Genomic DNA, 20,275 nt, shown 5'->3' with positions numbered 1-20,275 from the left:
ATTGGTCTATATAATTAATACTGAAGAAAAAGATGTGATGTATCCTAGACTGAAAAATCGTTTCTGTGAGAGAAGTGGGAGCTCAGGCTTATGAACACAAATTCTATTATATATTTGTAATATTTCCTTTGTGGCCTTGGAGATGAGGAATCCCTGTGTCTCACTTGTGTGGTAGAGACCCAGAAAAAGCAAGACATGTGGCAAGAACGAGTTGTGGTAACGTTTGTGCTGGGATTCTATCATCTGTCAAAAAGCAGCAAAGAAATGTTTATGGCCTCCACTGGAGCTGCCTTTCTGCATTTCAGTCTTTGAATAGTTTCTTCCCTAACATCCAAAGCTCCAGTCCATCTGGTGAGGCATGTGAGGGACAACCCCCTCCTCAGCTCCAGGGCCGAGAGTTACCCCAATCACCAGACATGGCACAGAAAGAGGCGTAGGACAACCTGGATGTTTACTCTCATCAGATCAAATGCATCGCATTCTCCCAGGCCAGCTGTAAGACTCACGTTCACATCAGCTTTTGATGAAAAGTGGGTTTGATATTTACTAATAAAAACATACTTTTAAGTCCTGTCTGGGTGCAGAGTCACAATCTACCTCTCTAAGCTACAAGCAGCTTACAAGTGTTGGCAACAAAATCCACTTCCACTTGGCAACTAAATCCAACTGGCATTTTGTTCTGCTTATAGGATGTATGTACTTGTATTAAAATGAATATGCAATTTGTTTGTCACTGCAAGTGTTTAAGCAAATTACAAGATTAACTTTACCCAAGTCCTTTTTTCTTTTACAGGGACATATCAAAGAGACTACTTAAACAAAACAGGTGGTAACATTTCTCCTCAGCCTCAAATTAATTCCAGGATCTATCCAAGGGATTTATTAAATTCTGTCTTTTGGCAACGACGACTTTTTCATTCCCAACTAGTTTGCAATACTTATGGAAATGTGTGTGCACATGAAAATATAAGTGGAATGCAGTGTAAGGACACAGTTATTCTGCAGTAGCACTAAAAACTATTAACAATAGATAAAAGCCAGATTTTCTTTTTTTTTCTTTACATTCTTTTCATCTCCTTGTATGAATTTGTAAGTGCATGTATGAATTCGCTTTTATCAAACTAAAGTAAACCTTAGGAGAGCTGGACGGTGAATTTTGACTCCTTGATCAATGAGGTATCACTAAATAAAGGTACTTTCAGTTTTAAGGCAACATGGAACATGATGAAATATAACTGGTCAGTTTTTTTAAAATTTAAACACAATGTTTATCTCATTGCAATATTTCTTTAAGGAAAGTTAGGCCAGGCTGCAATTTTTTAGGACCTTGAAGAAGATGATTGGTTATTTGCCGATCTGGATATCTGTATTGACCTAGAATTAAGAAGGAAGTACGCAGCGAAAATGCTTGATTGTATTGTCCAGGATCAGATTTTCATTCAGAATCTTGCTGACCAAAAATGGCTTCAATCCTTTTGTCTTCTTGAGGATTAGTAGATTTAAAAATAATAATAATAAATAATAATCTTTACCTGCCATATCCATATATCTCTTCAGAGCAATGAGTGAAAGAATTTCAGAATAAAGCATCCCCCCACAATCTTCACCAAGTTTGTGTTGGGCAGCATAATGCTGCCATTAATCTGGGACCCTGCTCTTGTTATTCCCCGTTTCATTTAGTGGACAGTGGGCTGGAGGATTCAGGATGACCAGAGAAGGCGATCGAAGTGTACGGTCATAGTGAGTGCAGAGTCCTAGTTACTGTTGGCTGCTGTTATCAGAGATCAGTACATGTCAGGGTGTAGTGTCGCATGATCTATTATCACAAATACTCACAGCTCCCTAATGAAAGCTAATGATGGACGTCATGGTTCCTTATTTGTTCTACTGAGTCTACAAGTCTATTCTCGTCCCTCTTTGCCTTCTCCACAGTTTATAATATGGTTTGCACCTGTCTCCTCTTATATAGACTGTGATCTTGAGCCTCACCAGTTCTCTCAGGTGGGCTTGTGTTTGACCAGAAACCTGCTAAATGTTTGGCCACTAATACTGAAAATGAATCTTCACAAGTCAATGCACAACACTGGCTATACAATTCTCTGAATCTTTTTTTTATTTTTTAAACCATCTCCATTTTATCATCCGTCAACCTATCAGCGCTGATTACATTGTTGAAGTCAATTAATTGTAACACATGCTGTGGGTTTTGAGGCATTCTAGGGCAACTAATGGTAATTTAGATTATTAATTAATCTTTTAGTTCATATAATTTTCATAGATTTATTAACCATTTAGTGTGTAGAATGTGAGAAATTGCCTTTTCAGTTTCCCACTTTAACTAGAACAACCATTAGGGATTTAAAAGTATTTTCATTTCTTTTACCCATGTTTGTACGTTGTCAAATATGCGTAAAAGAAGTAATATTCTAGTTTTGATAAAGGATTTTATGTATCAGTTAAGCTTACTCAGACCACTGTGCTTATTGCTATAGTTCTCTGGTTTTGCCTTTTGTTTTCAGTTAAATGATTCAGATTGTAAAACAGGCAATGATAACCTGGCTAAATTAAAAAAACAAAACGAAAAAAAATTTTTAAAAATGGTTTCATTTGGTAAGACAAAAACAAGCTGATTGAAACTTTGGGAAAGAAAAGAGAACATTTGGCCCCTAAATTTAACTGGTTGTATCACACTTGGTGGCAGAAAATCTCAATTGGATTTAAGTTCAGACTAGCATTTTTCTGATTTCTGAATTATGAACACTGACCTAAACTGAAGCAAGTGGGAACGTTGATCTATGTTCCTTGTTTTCTCTTGGTGTACAATGCCTCACTGTGGTTTGCTCAATTTCCAAAAGCTTTAGAAAAGACTAACATTTCCAGACTATCAGTAATTTTGTTTTTAATCTATTCTTAAATTTTAACAGATTGAGGTATGATGTGTGTGAGGATTTTTTGATTTTATAAATATGGCAATATTCTGGTCTTGTTTGGGATTGTGAAAATAAACTTGACTTTCCCAAAAAATTGTTAAATAATTACATAACGGCATTGGAGGATTTTGTACCGTCAAGTCTGGATGGACGGCTTTTTTCCCTTAATGAACAAAAATGTCTTTAAAAATTTTAATAGACTTTTTCTGATATTAAAATTTATTTGATGATCCAAAAATACCTGTATGGTTGCATGTACATTAAATTCCTTGTGCTGTATATTTTTCCATAATACTGAATCACCTTATTTATATATCATGAAGCCAACTAAGAGTTTTTTCATTAATTTAATGTATTCCCAAGTGTACCATTTAAAAGCAAACTGTTGATAATCCCACTGTCTCTACACCCTACCAGATTTAAGGGCAAACTGACAGTTTCTTAAACATGATGAATTAAGTAACTCTGGTTGTGTGGACAGTAGCTCTGTGAGTCTAAGAGACTGAAGACGTCAGCGCCGTCCCCAGGGAGCTGCAGAGCCCACATGGTGTTGTCATGGTATGGAGGCAACGAGTGACACATGAACAAAACCAGCCCTCTTTTCACTGTGCCTGTCTCATCTGTCCCCTATCATTTCTCCACCGGCCCATCTTTACTGACAACAACCAAACCCCCCCCAGCTCTCAGCGACATACATCATAGTAACTAACCAGAGCCTTCAGGGCCTTTTCTCTTGTCTCACATTTAGCTCTGACATCTACCTTTCCACGTCAGCTGCACTTCTGCAATATGATGCATGAAAGTATCTCTCTGTTTACAGATTTATTCTAAGTCTGCTTCTCCTTAAGTTTTTAAAGCTCCTCTTCCCTCTTCCTCCACAGTGCCGATTCCCTTTGCAGTTCCTAGAAGCTGAGCATATTGGCACGTTACAGATGAGCGAGCTTGCATTTTGCGATGTACGTAACAGTATGGACTACTGGATTCAGTAGCTGTATTTAGATGGGGTGCTTGTGTTGCACCTTGCACCCCTTTTCCTGACTAATGGGCCCCCCAGGGCAGAGCAGAAGCATGTGTATGTGTGTGTACATAGGATAAATAGAAAGAGAAAAATATAAGTTTCCGGGTGTAATCTTTTAAAAGGAACAAAACTGCCTTAGCTAACTATTACAGTGCCTTGCAAAAGTATTTATACCCCAATATTTCACGTTGCGGCCTCAAACTTTACCATCATCTCCTTTGGCAAGAAAGTAGAGCACGATCTGGCCTTTTAGAAAAGAGAACCAAAAAGAAAGACATCGGATGTCCTGCAAGTAGGGGAAACTTTGAAAATGTGATACTCTCATAACCTGAACTTTCTAGCCACTTATTTGCTGATGTCTTTTTTTGTTGTTGCAGTAAATCAAGGCAAAATATTGGTGTTTATCTGTAGCTAAATATTTTTTCTTTTCCGGAGATAAATGACAAAGGACATTGATATGGGAACATTTCTTTTCATAAAAAACACTAATAAGTTATGATGAAAACCCAAACTGTTTAACTTCATACCTTTAAAGTTTGTGTTGTGTGTACTTCAATAGCAACAATGTTTTATCTGACTGACACAAATTAATGATATAATCTTTGTTTATGTATTGCCTAATGGATACATGTAGAGTCAAAAATAAAGAATAGTAATGACACAGTATCAGTTTTTACTGACATAATCCCTTGTACATTCCTTCTTTCTGGCCACACATGCAGGCTCCAAATACTCCAAAAAGGAGCACTGCTTACAAAACAGATATGGTTTTTCACTGCCACGGTGTGTAATAACGTTTTTACAGCAGCCGTTCACTCTGACTTGGAACATTGTTTATTGCCACCAGGGTGAGCTCAGTTTAAGGCTGGGGCTGTCATCTCATCCAAGGAAATCTGTTCTCTGGTAAGTGTACCATAAAAACCAGCTGGTGGAGAGCAGCAAGACACTTCTTATTCTATAATGCTCTTCTGTGGTGACAGGCAACCTCTTGTGAGTTACAAGTAGGGTGTTATTATTATTTTTGTTGTTGTTAAATGTCTTACCAAAAGCCTTAATTAGTGTTTCAATAATGTAAAATTATTTCCTGGACGGGTGTGTGTTTTTTCAGGTCATGATGTGAGCTTGGGGAAAAATCTGTGCAGCTTCGTTTAAAAGGAAGTCAGCTGTTCCCTTGCTTGGCAGTAAACACAGTGACAGTTCAACACAGGGAGACACCACTCCCCATGACTGAAGGTACAAACAGGCATGTTCTGCAACACAAAACCCATTCATGGCAGAGCTTAGGAATAAAATGTCTGCATTGTTATTTGGTGGTTTTGAACTCAATCCTCTAATGCCCCCCTGGGCACTTGCCCATGTTGCCCATAATCAGAAACCACCACTGGTTATTGGCCGTTAAAAGTAAGTTACACAGATTGCACTCATAGGAGTTTGAGAAATATGAAGGAAAGGAACCAAAATGAAATTAAGAGTCTAACCTCCAGCGACTGAGCTACACTTAATTCAATAATGAAGCTGCTCTGATCCTTTCAGATGGTTATGCTGGAGACATTCACAATACAGCCCAGTAAACCTACTCTGGTCAGGTCAAAAGGACACATGCTGATATTATCCTGTTGCTTCTTCACTGAGCAGTGGGAATGGAGGGAATGATGAGAATTAACATGGTCTTCAAAATGTAAGCATGACATTAATGTTTTAGAGACAAATCTTGATATTGTCTGATTTGCTATGCTTTTTTAATTTGTTACTATGCATATGTTTATCTGTCCTCAGATTTCATAGCACCGGCTCCATCTGAGCACCTGCTGCAAGTATGTAAAGATGATCATATTATTGAATATTTACATAAAGAATTTATAGAATTTATTAGAATTTATAATACCAATATTTTCTTTTTATGAATATTCTGATCTGTTGTGGTGCCACAGTCAACTGTTTACAACCAGTACAATGTTGCCAAGTGCTGCCATGATTGCCTCTTTTCCTAATTCTCAATAAGCCTCTTCGTTATGAGGAAAGTGTTCAAGACTAATTTAGGCATCTGGAAGTTATGTGGGAAGATATGAGGATGGAACATAAGTAGCCTTGCACATTCACTTTGCATGTGACTCTATGCAAATTCAATCCATTTACTGTACCATCATTAAGTGAGCTCTTGATCAAACTATCAGAAGATCCACTCAGTGATTACAATAGTTCTCAATGTGCAGCAAAGCAATACAAAACGAGTGCTTGAATTTACCTTACATTGTTTGATCAAACATAAGCACTACTTCTAACAGAACAGCCTCGATATCTACAGTATTTAATGATTTTGTAAAGCACTTCAGGCAAGACTTTAAAGTCCAGTGACTATATAACTGTAACTGGATTTTTATCAACTCGTCCACGCCTGCTAACTACTGTTATGTGCTCAGACAGATTCTGCTGCCATTCACAAAACTAGAGAAGTGTAGCAGCATAATTACTGGAGTGAGCTCTGCCTATGTTTTCCTTGGATAAGTGTGCTAGTGCTTTTTGTTTTTATATTTGGGATGTACAATCCTGATTAGATATCTTTCAAGAAGTGTTTATTTTAACCCAATAAGTTTAGCATTTTCAAAGTTTAGTATTTTTAGTGGCTGAAAAGGACTTTATTTAATTGCTAGGACAGATATTTTTGTCTAATATGTGAAAACTGATTTTGTGCCATTTGCCTTGTTTCATAGTGACAGGGATACTCATATAAAATTTATATTTATTGTTTTTCATTATACTACAGCTACAATATATTTCACAAAGATTCTCAGATTTGCAGACACACATGTTAATTAAGATCTTCTAAGTGTGTTCCTAATTAGTATGCAAATTCTAGTTTGGAAATAAAGTTTAGAGATGTGAAGATTTATGTTGGCGTACGCACAACTCTATTTTAGTCTCTTATAGTTTTCTGCCAGTTCCAAAGTGATCCCCTGTTGCCTGTGAATGCAATGCTTAGCCAAGCATGAGAGAATTTCTTCTAGAGCAAATTAGTGATAACGTCTAAAGGGAATGATATTGTTTTTCTTTCTCCTTTTTTTATGAACCCCCAAAAGTTTGGACTTGGTTGACTAAGCATGAAGAGCTTTATTTCTTTGATTGTTAAAGAAATGTTTTGTTGGCCCAGTGCTGATGGGGATTGCTATATGTTACAAGCAGATTAAATTGAGGAGTAGTTAAAAAAATACATTTTATCTCTGGAGATTTTTGAGTACAAGCTCTAAATGTACAGATGGCACACTCAGGCTGTAGTTTGTGATTAGTGAAAGAGTCACTTGTTAATTTGTGTTCCAATATTTTTTTGGTGTCGAGGGGGTATCTGTGAATATCAGTTTTCATGTCTTTTGTCTGGTTTTATGTAGTTTTACTTACCAACAAAATCCCCCAAGCTCATTTAGATTAGACAGGAAGTGTGTAAACATTAGCTTACAAGCCTTGTCACAAATTCCAAAATGGGATTTAGGTCTGGTCTTTGAGTAGGCCATTCTAACACATAAATATGCTTTGCTGCAAACCACTTCATTGCAGCTTGGACTTTGTGTTTGGCTTTATTGTCCAGCTACAAGGTGCAATTATCCAAATGTTTAAATTCTTTTTGCAGTAAATTTTCTTCCAGGATTACCCTGTATTTACCGCCATCTATGAACCCTATTAACTCTCACCAGCATGATGCTGCCACTGCTATGTTTTACCAAATGGTTTCTTAAAGATGATATGCTTGAGTAGTTTTATACCACACATTGCATTTTGCAAGTTGTCCAGAAAGTAGGACTTTGGTTTAGTCTGACAGTCTAAATGTTTTCTGTTTCCCTCTCTCTTATTGCTTGCTTTTAAAATCTTTCTTCTTGTCGTTTTTCCATGAAGGACAGATTTGTGGAGTTCATAAACAGTTGTGATTTGAACAGATTCTCCCACCTGAGTTGTTGATCTCTGCAGTTTCTTCAAAGATGCAGCATGCTGTTTAGCTGTTTGACTGATTGATGTTGTCCAGCCATTCAGGGCAAGGAGGCGGCCATGTTGCTGTACCTCATCCATTGAACAGAGCCAGATGAGACTTTTAAAACTTGCTGTTTTCTTACAAACCTCTGAGGCTTTCACAGAACTATTGAATTCATGCCAAGAATAAATTTCACTCAGATGATTTGACTCAGGTGTTTGCGCAGAATTGTATTCAGTTGTATCAGAATAAAGCAGCTTGAAAACACATCTAACCAAGCATTTTACCAAGTATAATTTTCCGTCCCCTTGAATATTTTGTGCCACTCTGTATCACATAAAGAGCCAATAGAGTACGTTTGTGGTTTTTAATTAAAAATCATAAACATTGAGGGTACAATAACTATTCCAAAACTAAACATTGTCACGATGGTATATAGCTTTTATTGCTTTTGTTAGGTATTATTACCAACTTGGTGCTTCTGAGAAACATTTATAACAAAAATAACGCTGATCTTATCTGCATTATCATAGTACAATAATCCTTTGTTTGATAAAAGATCACTAAAAACTGCTTTGGTTTCAATCTTTTTTTAATGTCTTAGATTTTACAATTTCAATACATCAACATTAAAGAACAACAATAATTTCTCATTTGCACATTTCATGTACTTACTTTTTTAACTTCAACTAATAGCTTGTTGCATTAATTAAAACAGTTAAATTGTGTTTTCTGCTCATAGATCCTAGTAATGTCTCTTCTAAAATACTGTAAACTTTGATTTTATTTGTACATGAGCACAGTGTCAGTCCCAGTGTGTGGCACACAGTTGATACACATAGTGAATTTAAAACAAATTATTTCATCAAATGATGTCTTATTTAGGAAACTCCAGAACAGAGCACAATGCTGGTACAATACAGATGGTAAAATCAGCAAAAATATATTACACTGAAGACTGCAGTAAGCAAAGTAAATACAGTAGTTAGATATCAGTGAACAATTAGATCACATCAAGCAGATGGGTGCAATAACTCACAGCTGTAGTCAAGCTTCATTTAAAAGATGATGCTAACATGTAAACTAAAACACATCATAATTCTTCTTTGGTTAGAATATCTCTGTTATATATGCATATGTATATATTGGTCATTTGAACCTATTTATTCTACTGATACTTTTGACAGCAGACATAAAGCTTCACCCATCAAAAAATAATTATTTCAAAGTCTAATAATAGTTCACAGTACAGCAGAAATTATTGCACATCAATGTAATATTTTTCATCACAGTTACTTTGTGGAAAAATACAGTATTGCACCATAATACACTTCAACACACACACCATGTAATGTTAGTGGCACAGTTTTCTCAGATTGACTTATGCTTTTTTAAAACTTGCATTTTGCAGAAGTCCCGGTTCGGGCCCCTGTAAAAGTTGGTTCTGGACTTTTCACCAGAACCTGTGGATTTGTTGGTTGACTCTTGGTTGAATCTTGTGATGTTTTACCTTTTGTTTCCGTCTGAGTTTGCATCTCCATCGTCTGATTGTTTCGTTTTTGCTCGGCTGGGTTGGGGCCACCGTTGCACCTATTGCACAGATCCATCATGTCCTGAAGTCCCTGCACCAAGCACTTTACAAATTTCACTGAACACGTCTGCGGGCTCTCGTGGAAACTAGACACTGAGAAGATGATGTGGTCTGACTGAGGGTTGTAGCAAGCACCGTATCCATCGGGCACCACTGGTCCGTAGCAGCAGAACATTTCTACAGTGGTTGGGACCTGAGAGAAGGGTTACTACTGAACCATAGGCAGATAAACACTTCTATGATAAAGTACAATTTGGAAAAGACTTATGAGTGCTATAAATATGTAGAAACATTTTTAGATTAATCACAGATTTTCAAAGCAGCCCAATCATTTTTACAATTCCATAAGTAAATAGTATATAAGTGATACCAATCCCCTCATCATGCAAACTGGAGGTGTGAAATTATGCTCATGTTAGGCAAAAAGACAATATATAATTCTGGGTTCACTTGAAAGAGATGGTGTTTTCATAAGATTTTGGGTAAAAATTAGATTTATTTTTTAAAGTAATGGTTTTTCAAATCTTCAAATGCTTTGAATAATCAGTAAACTTTGTAAAAATAATTCAGTTCAGGTTTAATCAGTCTATATGCTGATCTTTACACTTGTCTCAATCCAAAGTGTTGTAAAGTGAAATGGAGTTGACCTTACTCCCACGGGGGATCTAAAGGTGAAGCAATAATGATGTAACCACAGTTGCTTTTAGCCCAAATATTGTAAAATAAATCAGCATCCCCCGGACTTGACAAAGTCACTAAACTAAGCCTGGATCTGTTCCAAGAGCCAGTTGTGAAATGAGAAGAGCAGTCGTTTAGTGAATGTGTTCTGTGGGAATTATCTAACGCAGGTTGCTGGTTATTTAATACATGGAAGGAAGGGGGGTGAGACATTCAGACGTAGGTTGTTAGAATCCAGGCGAATCTTCTCTAATAAACCAGTTAGATAGATTCTCTATGAGTTCTCTGGTGGGTTATACCCTGCAGATTAGGGATCTAAGTACCAGAGGGTTACGTAGCTGGTTCGGGTATTAACCCTCCCCAAGGGAGAAGTAAGTTGAGGGAGTCGGGTGTACTTGTACAACAACAGTGGTCAGAATCTCCAAAAGTGCTAAAAATGTCCTTTTGGTATTTTCACCAGTAAATCAAATATTAAATAAAACTCAAGCTGTGTTTTAAAGACTCTCTACCCAGTGTAGGATTATCTAGCTCAGGTTTAAAAGTCTAATGGCATCTACACAAAACACTTCGGGGTGGGATTAAAACGCCTTCTTGCCCTCTGAATGTATTTTGTGAAGGAATTGATGAGATGAGTGGTCCAAGTCAGCCTGGCTCTGTTATGACCTCACATGGTGAGGTAACCACAGCCCCAGATTGGCTGACTTTTATAGAGGTGAGTCAGCTTTTCAGGTCAGGGGAGGGAAGTAGTGATGACGTATGGTATGTGTGTTCTGTCAGCAGCAGTATTTACAGCTGGAGCTCTATTGGAAACGCTGTCCTCAAGCTACAGGAGTTCATTTTAGGGAATTTTTTACCATTGTTCTTGAAGCACATATGTGAGGTCAGACACTGATTTTGCTTTTGGTCTGGTTCACAATCTCTACTCTTATTCATTCCAAAGGCGTTCTATTGAGTTTAGGTCAGGACTATGTGGAGACAAGTTCATATAGCAACCAAACATCCATTTCTTTATGGATGCTGTTTCATGCACAATGTGCAGTCATGTGGGCCATTCTGTGGGCCAGCAGAAAAGGGCCATCCTCATATTGCTGAAATTATTCAAACTGTTTTGGTTTGCTGATACACTAATGTTTTTTCCCCTGGTATAAGAGAGTCAGGATTTGAGTCCTGTGGTACGGTGGATTGGCCACTGTACTTTGTGGTGGCCAATCCAAGACAATGACTTTGTTGTGCTTACTGATTTGCCAGACAGACACACATGGTTAACCTCTCTGCAAAAAATAAATAAATAAATAAATAATATATTTAAACATTTCCACTGCTCTAGAATCTAGCACTGAATCTGATGTTTTGCCTTTTACTTAGTGATGTAAGGGCTGGATGTAGCTGCTCATACATGGTTATACTGAATGTTATTAGGCAATAGTTACTTCAGGACTCTGTTCCCAATCACTTCAGTTTCATTAAAATACCACTGAGAGATGACTTTAAGATATTTAGTGAAAAGAAAATTTCTTGGCTGGATTTATCACACAGTGGGCATCCTATTGAGGCACCATACTGAAATTCACTGGGCTTCAGAGAGCGGCTTAATTTTAAAATGTTAATTTAATTTAGAAAGGGATTTCTAACATTAGTTGTTTAGTTGTACTTGTTTTTGTTTAAGCTTGACAATATTTTTATATTTTTGTATATTTTTCTTACTACTTGGCAGATTTCTTACAATAAAATTATACCTCCGGAAGTGCATTGCATTGTAAAATTGTTTTGAAATCACCTGACTTGTGGAGAGAATAAAGTGATTACTGATGAGATAACTGTCGTCTTTGAAGATCTCAGGTTTCTCCATTTTCATTTCGCGAGCTGCCTCACACAGACCCAGCAGGTGATTGTCTATTGCCATCCCAGTAATTGCCTAGAAGAATGCACACAAAAAGGTATGTTATTGCAGTTATTCAATAATTCAATGTTGTAGTAGAAATGATATGATAGAAAACGGTTACCATAACAGTATACTTTGTCTGTGCATTTATGGCACATCGCAACAACTCCATCTTCTCCATTTCCTGTCCATGCAGAGGGTAGCAATTAATATTTTGTTAACAGTAAACTTTATAATGTCCTAAAAATAATAGTGCAAATAAGAGCAAGACTGATTCTGCAGCAATATACCAGAAATACCAGAAATATTAAACACATTTGAAACCATTCATTGATATACACCGAACAAAATGAAACAAACTTTTTTCTCACTAATGTCAAATAAGATTAAACATTGCAGTTTTTGATCAGTTAAGATTTTCACCATTATTATGTTTTTGCCAAAGACAAGAACAATGAGTGAGATACATTTCTGAATAAATGTTTTTTTTTGTTGTTTTCTAGTTCAGAATTTTATATTTATTTTTGTTTTATTATAACTGCCTTTTGAACTGTATGATTTCGAAAAATGTGTGTGTCCTTCCACAAGCTTCTTGCATGAGTTTGCTGTAATTTTGGTGATTTACTCCTGATGTTACTGAGTCAGGTTTGTCGGTTGCCTTGCTCACACACACCTTTTCAATGGTACTTTGTGGTGGCCAATCCAAGACAGTGACTTTTTTGTCCTTCAGCTGAAGTTATTGATGTAGCCATATAATTTTTGTCCATTTGGAAAAGCTTGTTGTATCCAAGGCTTACCTTCCTGGCGGATGTCTTGAGGTCTTTCTGGCTTTTTTGTGTTGCTTTTGAATAATGGCTTCTTCTTCTCTGAGTGGGTTTTCAGGTCCGAATCACAGCAGGTCTTTTTCATGGTGGAAAAAAGCACTTTGCCAAATATCGGCGTCAGTCAGCGTATGAGGTCTTTTGCTTTTGATCAGGGTTAAAGGTCACATTTTGCACAAATTCCGGCTGGACATTCTCTTGTGGTTGATACTTTAATATAACCTAACAAATGAAAGTAGCACTTTCTTGGTCCACAATGCTCTTTGTGACATCTTATATTTTCTTACTGTCACTTGAGGAAGTGGTGTGTTTGAGGTGAGGTCATAAAATATATCCACAAAAATGCCTCCATTAAACTCAAGAGTTGTGGATGAACCTATCAGAAAATGCTAATCTTAGTGTATGAAAATATTCAACGTTTAATTTAAAAAAAAAAAAGTGCTTAAAAACCTTCCCCCTCGTTTATTAATCTGGAATTTACCAAGTAAAATGTACTTTTTACTTTACCAAACACAGAAAATGATTGTCTAAATCAATGTCAAGCTGTGAGAAAAATTATGTTTATACTTAAGTATCTAGTTTCAACTCTTTGAATCATCTTACTCTTGAGATGAGCTTCCTATCAGTCATCGCTCTTACAAAGGCCAAAGCTTCAGGTGTGGCCGAGCGAATATTGTCAACTCTGCCCTGCTGAAAGCGACGTGTTGAAGCGCTCTCATATGTCGACACCGCTCTGCCATGACACCTATAGTGAAAACCAGAGGAAGAAAATCCTAATTTATGAGTTAAAATAGCATAAGAAATGACGACCTTCCATCTTTTTCTTACCGATAGTATGCTAACTGTAAAGCAATCTGGATGTAGGCATCTGGGCTCATTTTCTGCTTCTTGATGAACTCTTTCCCATAGTCAGAGAATTTGTGGACGTTCATGTCCAGATTCTGCACCAGTCTGATTAAAAGGGGAACACACTTTGCAGCGCATTGAAAACAAATATTCACAAAACACATTTTGAATTCCATTGTTCCGGAGTGAATATAAACCTGTGGAGCTTGTCAGCAGAGGAGGTGAGAAGTTTTTGGATCAATGGAGAACATTTCCAGCGCAGTCTGCGTGGCGCAGGCAGCTCGCTTACACTTGCAGCCCTGACCAGCTTTGATGGGCTGCCAATCCTGATGTCACATGGGGAGAGAAAAAAAAATAGCATTGCTTTAATAAGAATTTGGTATCTGTTATGAATCATAAAAAAAAAAAAAAAATTCTTACATGTATTTAAGGAGATACTCTGAGCACTGCACAAGAACAATTCCTTCAAATGGAGAGTGTTCACATACGACTCCACAGCAGCCATCAGCTCCTACAATAAACTGAAAAAGAAGCCTTTTAGTGGGATTCATCAAATGCTTAAGATAATTTGAGACTTCAGTTCAGTGCAGGTGTGTTGTTTAATTCTTTAGGAGGGTATCATCTGCACACTGCACAGTAGAAGCAATAATTTAAAAGGAAGCCCTGAACTTGTCCTGTAAAAGTGATTTATCAATGTCTGAATGTGTTATATGAACATTTATGTCAAAATAAAAACTGATGATCTGCTGCAAACTGAATATAAAATTTCAAATGCAAACTTAAGTTCTCCAATTTCATTTCTTCAAACATTACTTTTACATTGATTTGCAAAATAAATTGAATGCCGTTACGGAAGTACAAAAGGATCTTTAATCGTTTAATTTTCCTTTTCATTAAAAAAGCAGGTTAATCCAGTAATTCATTTTTAAATAACACATGGCTTTATAAGCAACAGTATCTTGCAAAAATGGTCATACTCCTTGAACTTTGTCACACTGAAATTACACAGAGAAGTTATTTTTTTAATTGGTGTGTACTTGTTTAATAGACCAACGCAAAGTAGCACAACACTTCAAAACAAAACAAAAAAAACAGATGCATGGTTTCATTTTTTGTTAATCGGTTAACTTTGAGCTTTTACTTGAACTTTAACTGGGCCATTCTAACACATAAACATGCTTTGATCCAAAGTCATTCCAACATAGCTCTGGCTGAATGTTTATGTGAACCTTGCCCTAGTTTCAAAGCCTTCAGTCTCTAACAGGTTTTCATTCAGGATTGATTTTAAATTTCTTCATCTACCTTCACATTAACACTGGCTACTACTGCTTTGCATTGGGCTGTTGTGTTAACTCAAAGTTATTTGACACATAATAATGAAAACTAAAGGGATTCTGCTCACTGACCTGCATCGGCTTGTCGTACCAGCGGTTGCCTCCGTTCTTGCTCGGCCCACCTCCATGAAGCATCATTGTGGCGCGTGTCGAATCACTTTGCTCAGTTCCACTTGCATCATCCAAACAAACCAGGCACAAACATCGCTCTATCATGTCCAGGGAGTCTCGGTTGGTTGATTCTGTTGGAAGAAAAATGTTACAGCTATATTTTGATCTTCTAAAGTTTTGTTTTTCGATAAAAATTCCTTCCCGTCTCAAATCTAGCCATAATCAAACTGCGAAGTTTATTATTTTCTGTCTTTGAGTTCTAACTGGATGCCATGGACAAAAATTAGATCTATTTCTTTTAGAAACATCTTTATGTAGAAATCACAATATTCACACTCAATTAAATCTTAAATAGTTACTCTTAGCAGTCACTAGTCAAATCAAGAATTAAACTAGTAGTAATCACTAATATTTTTGCAATAAATTTAGTAAAAAAAGAAATACTTAAAATATTTGTTTTTTACAAACACATAACTATTAGATATCTGATGAAAATGAATCCCTCCCAACCACATCTTAAACAAGTTGATTAAGCTCGATAAATCCAGTTGGTCTTCTTCTTGGTTCTGTGTGTGTCTGTGCTCTGATCCAGAATCGTACAGCCCATAGAAGTTGCCATTTGTTAAATCAAGGGCTGATCGATTCAATAGAGAGAGTCTGGATAATGTGTGTTTGTAAATGATCACAATCCCACCAGAATATTATTGCTTTAAAATACAATTTTGTATATTTTAAAGGAGTGATAACTCCAAACAAAAACTTGAGAGAATATTTGTCAGACTGGAAGCAGTTGTCACTCAAGTTTACCAATTTGTATTATTCTATTATCCCTCAAATGCATTCAATGTTCATAATCCCAAGTAAAAAAAACAATTGTTAAACCCCTTAACATGCCCTTGACTGCCGTTCCGTTTTTCCACTGTATTTTCCAGGGGTGAGGGTGAAGGGGTTAAAAAACATACTGAGTTGTCAAGTAGAAAAATGATTTTGATTGATTTTGTGCTATACAGTCATTGCTGGAAACATTTTTATAAGAAAGTTCAGATTCTGTAAAATGTAAATGTACCTCTCATTAGTACACTGCGAGCCTCCGCCCACTCTGTTCGTCCATCTGACGTGAGAAGACCAGTAGGTGGAACAGGCTCATCCTCACTGCCAGCCATCTTGGATATCTTTTCCAGCTGAGTCAGCAGATCTCTTTCATTCAGCCTCTGAAAATTGATCACCACATCCAGAACGAAGAACTGCAAAGGTACAGATCAGACATAAGCAGATTTTTAATGCACTGGTTCATCTGCAATCTCCTTCATATCAAGTGTAGACCTATTAGATTTCCATATCATGAACACAACACAAAATTTAAAGTGTACAAAATCCAAGAAGTAATTTTATTGATTCTATTTGGTGACATTATTCTTTCAATAAATTTTGAGTTGAATATACTTGTATCAAAAGCTCCAGCTGCTTGTCTGTTCTTGTTTCTCTCAGAAAGCATTTTCTACATCTCAAAGATCCTCTGAGCTTTAAGTCTAGACTCTGCAGCCAATCCAACAAATAAAAATTATCTATTTTTCTCCCTAAACCAATCATTAAATATCATCATATAACTTTACCATCAAGAACAAAGAAACCTTGTTGGTCCTTAGATATGCTCAGTTAAATAACAAATTCATCTTTTGGGCTTCTGACATTATTGAACATGAACCTGCAAGCTGAAATAGCCCAAGATCATCACACTAGATACAATAATAAAATTAATAGATCTGGTTTTACTCTAAATAATTTTATCAAGCTTCTGTCCTGCTTCTTCACTCAGACCACCAAGATACTTTCTTTGGATTGGGTTTAATACAACTGCTGTTTAATAAATTTAGTTATGTGTTTCTTTGTGTCTCACCTGGTTCTTACAAGCCACAATGATGTGTTCAGGCTCTGGCATTACGCTGCTTTCCTGGGCCACCAGTGTGTCCCTGTCAGGCCCCGGTAGGCGATATGATGTAAAGAGGCGGTAGTACTGCTCCATGCATAGAGGTTTACCAGACAACTGGCCCCGGGCGTAATCCACAGGCAGGGCACGACTACACATGGGAACGTATGCCTATTACTGTCATTAAGTATTTTTCTGAACAGGATAATTTCATGGTGACTTACGCATCAAGAAGCGTCTTGTACTCCAAAACTCCTGAAATCAAGTGTGCAGCGAACCTAGAAACAGAAACCATGCTTTGTTTTAAAGCTCAGACCACACACATTAAGTCCTGTCCTTAAAACTGTTTCATTTGTTTCAAACCTTAAAGAGTCAATGGGAGCTTTGAAGTTCTGTTGGGGAAAAACCATTGCAGGACTCGAGTTGATGGGCAGAGCCAGTCTGTTGTTCAGGTACATGTCATTCAGCCAGTAGTCATAAACCTGGAAGATTTTGCATGAAATAAACAACAAACAAAAGAAGAAAATACAAAAAAAGACATCTAAATATGAATAGAAGCACAGTTGCATCTCAAAGCAGAAAATGAATTTAGTTCAGAAATTAAAGAAGTGAAGCAAGATACATCAATTCAAAACACACAGTAAAATATTTCAATATTTCTTATTTCTGACAATATTTTTGTTGATAATTGATGTCAGATAAGAATAATTATAATGAAATTTATCAGATTACAAAAAAAGCAACAAAGTTTCATTTTTAATACAGAAATGTGGAAATATGGCTGTGCAATCATGAGGAACACTAATTGCTGTGACTGTTGTCCAGCAGATGGTAAATGATATTGTCCAAAAGGAGTTTAAGGCACAAATGCTGATGAAGCTATCTGTTTACAGAAGGCTGTGGACAAGGACAATTAAAGTTGAGTGGAAGGACAAATGTTTGGGGTTAAAGGTAATTTCAAGAGGCAGCTAGAGAAATAACACAACTAGAAATGCAGGCAACTTCAAAGGCAACCTGTGCTTCCATAAGACCTACAGTGGAGCCACAGGTTGATCTCCTCTACGTTGTGCTGCAATTCATACAAAATGAGCTCAGTTTTGAGTGAAGTCACTTTGCTTTTCAGAAGACTGACATTTTTGTAATGAAAATGATTTTTCATTGGTCTAATATCAAATAACCTTATTCAAAATAAACCTTAAATGTTGAATTTCAACAGAAGTATAACACTTGAAATGCATCACTCTGCTTTGAATATGTATAAAACATGATCCCTTTTTAAATGGAATTATTGAAATAATCAAACACATTCCAGATCATAGAGATGCGCCTTCAATTATCATAAAAATTTGGTTAAAACTTCTTCTGAGTGTACTTTAAGTTATTCAAATTGGGTCAAGTATAAGTTATGTCGATAAATGAATCTTCCAGCAATATCTTTTTAGATTTCTAAATCTTAAATAAGTACATGACTTCCAATTCTTTATAAAAGTTTTATTTACCCAATTTGCCTTTTTCTCCCTCCTCTCCACAAGTTTGCTCTGCAGCAGCTCTCCTACTCCTCCAGGAGCTCCAAATTGCTTCACGATGCTCTGGGTCTTGTTGAATTGTTCTTCAGTGAGCAGGTGCTTCATGCATTTCAGGTATGTGTCCAGTGTCTCACTGAGGCTGGGCAACGGCAGCTTTGGCAGAGCCTGGGCAATGTATTTGAGTCAGTGAGCTTTAGTAACACATTACCCATAAAAACCTGAAACTAAATAGCTTAATCAATCACTCATTTCATCTAGAAAATTCCTAGTTTATTGTATCTGACAACACAATTTACATTTTTTCTTTTCCTTATTTCACTTCAATAACTATGAGATTTCTCAGGCATTAGTCAACATTTTATTTTGCAAATTTTTGTTTCATTCACATTTAAATGCAACTAAAAACCATATTTACATCTCCGCTTGCAGAATCTTTGAAAGTGTCTTGGTTCCGGATTGGCATGTTGGTGACACGCGGTGGCTGTCAAGAAAGTGGAGACATGAGAGTTTAAATTTTCAATTTATAACTACATTTTGAAGGTGTAGTATATAATGATGCTTTTATAAAAGAATAGTATTGCAGGGAGAAAACCTTTATTGTATCCATTGTTTTAATATAAATGATCTTATTTGCATTTCTCTTCTTTCATTTGGCTTTTTAAAACACTTTTTTTTATTATGATGCTTCTGTGTAAATAAGCCACCAAAATGTTCAGCAGACTACATTCGGATGTCAGTCTTTAGAATAGAAGGAAGAAGTAACACATGTATTGAATCGTTTTACACCTTTTGTGCGTAAAACCAAGAAGGGTCATCAAGAGGTTGAAAGTCTTTGAGATTTACCTAAGTCTTAGTTTTTCAAAAGTAGTGCAACATATGAACAATTTGTCACACAATGTGAAGACATATAATATAATAATGTAATATACTTATAAAATAGTGTAATATTCCTTTATAAAACATTGGCCTTTTCATAGAAATGTTAAAAAATATCACCTGACTAAGGTGAATTGGTGAAATAAAAAAAATTAACTAATAAAAATAAATTAAATCAGCAAAATCTAATCATTATTCTTCATTTTCTTTCAACTAAAATACCTGCGAAACCAGAACAATCAATGAAAAGAGATACAATATTTTACTCACCTCACATACAGTAAGAAAATTTTACTCCTCCTGAGGCTCGGACAGGGCATTTATGACGATTCATCATAACTTGAAGTCTTTTGTAGAATAGAAGAAAAAAAAATCATCCAAATTTGTCAATTTCTGTCCGTTGTCATTTTGAGCATCTTTTCTCCTCCCTTTCATGGCATCAGTACAACTCCGTTGCTGGCTCAAGAGAGATGCTGAGAGGATCCCTCAGCCTCCAGGCAGCCTGGCTCCTCCCAGAAGTCCTACTATTCGCCGAGAACTTTGTTTGACAACTCTGATTGTCACTCCACCTTATTTAGGCAACAGTCAGCAACTCAGATCTTAACACCTTTTCATTAGACACTTGCCAGTTTACTTCGTTTTTTTCACTGTTTCCATGAAACTGTTTATTCCTGTTGAAAAGATTAGCATTTTCAACATCAGAAATTAAAATGTCTTAAATCTTCTTTTGAACATTACCAAAAACTACAATTAGTCACTTTTTACAAAATAACTTTT

The 20,275-nt window shown here is 36.4% G+C and overlaps 1 protein-coding gene across 1 annotated transcript; it reads right to left on the bottom strand.

Moving 5' to 3' along the window:
* Positions 1 to 8,480: 8,480 nt before the first annotated feature.
* Positions 8,481 to 19,951, bottom strand: chata (choline O-acetyltransferase a). Its single transcript, XM_028005976.1, has 15 exons — positions 19,769 to 19,951; positions 19,038 to 19,103; positions 18,596 to 18,787; positions 17,460 to 17,578; positions 17,321 to 17,374; positions 17,067 to 17,247; positions 16,236 to 16,413; positions 15,131 to 15,300; positions 14,145 to 14,245; positions 13,922 to 14,050; positions 13,707 to 13,829; positions 13,482 to 13,623; positions 12,179 to 12,241; positions 11,953 to 12,090; positions 8,481 to 9,690 (listed from the first exon to the last, which is right to left on the bottom strand). Exons 2-15 carry the CDS (start codon positions 19,083 to 19,085, stop codon positions 9,298 to 9,300), a joined length of 2,031 nt encoding a protein of 676 aa, XP_027861777.1. The 5' UTR covers positions 19,086 to 19,103; positions 19,769 to 19,951; the 3' UTR covers positions 8,481 to 9,297.
* Between the last annotated feature and the right edge of the window lie 324 nt (positions 19,952 to 20,275).

This window comes from Xiphophorus couchianus, chromosome 22 (assembly GCF_001444195.1).
Source record: "Xiphophorus couchianus chromosome 22, X_couchianus-1.0, whole genome shotgun sequence".
NCBI classification, from domain to species: domain Eukaryota; kingdom Metazoa; phylum Chordata; class Actinopteri; order Cyprinodontiformes; family Poeciliidae; genus Xiphophorus; species Xiphophorus couchianus.
Note: the sequence above shows the minus strand (reverse complement) of the source record. Positions and strands in the feature narration are given on the sequence as shown.

Coding starts and splice junctions, on each gene's coding strand:
- chata (XM_028005976.1), bottom strand. CDS start 19,085: ATGCCAATCCGGAACCAAGACACTTTCAAAGATTCTGCAAGCGGAGAT. Junction 12,242..13,481: donor ATAGGAAGCTCATCTCAAGA/GTAAGATGATTC, acceptor CTGCATGGACAG/GAAATGGAGAAGATGGAGTT. Junction 12,091..12,178: donor AGACAAAGTATACTGTTATG/GTAACCGTTTTC, acceptor GCATTCTTCTAG/GCAATTACTGGGATGGCAAT.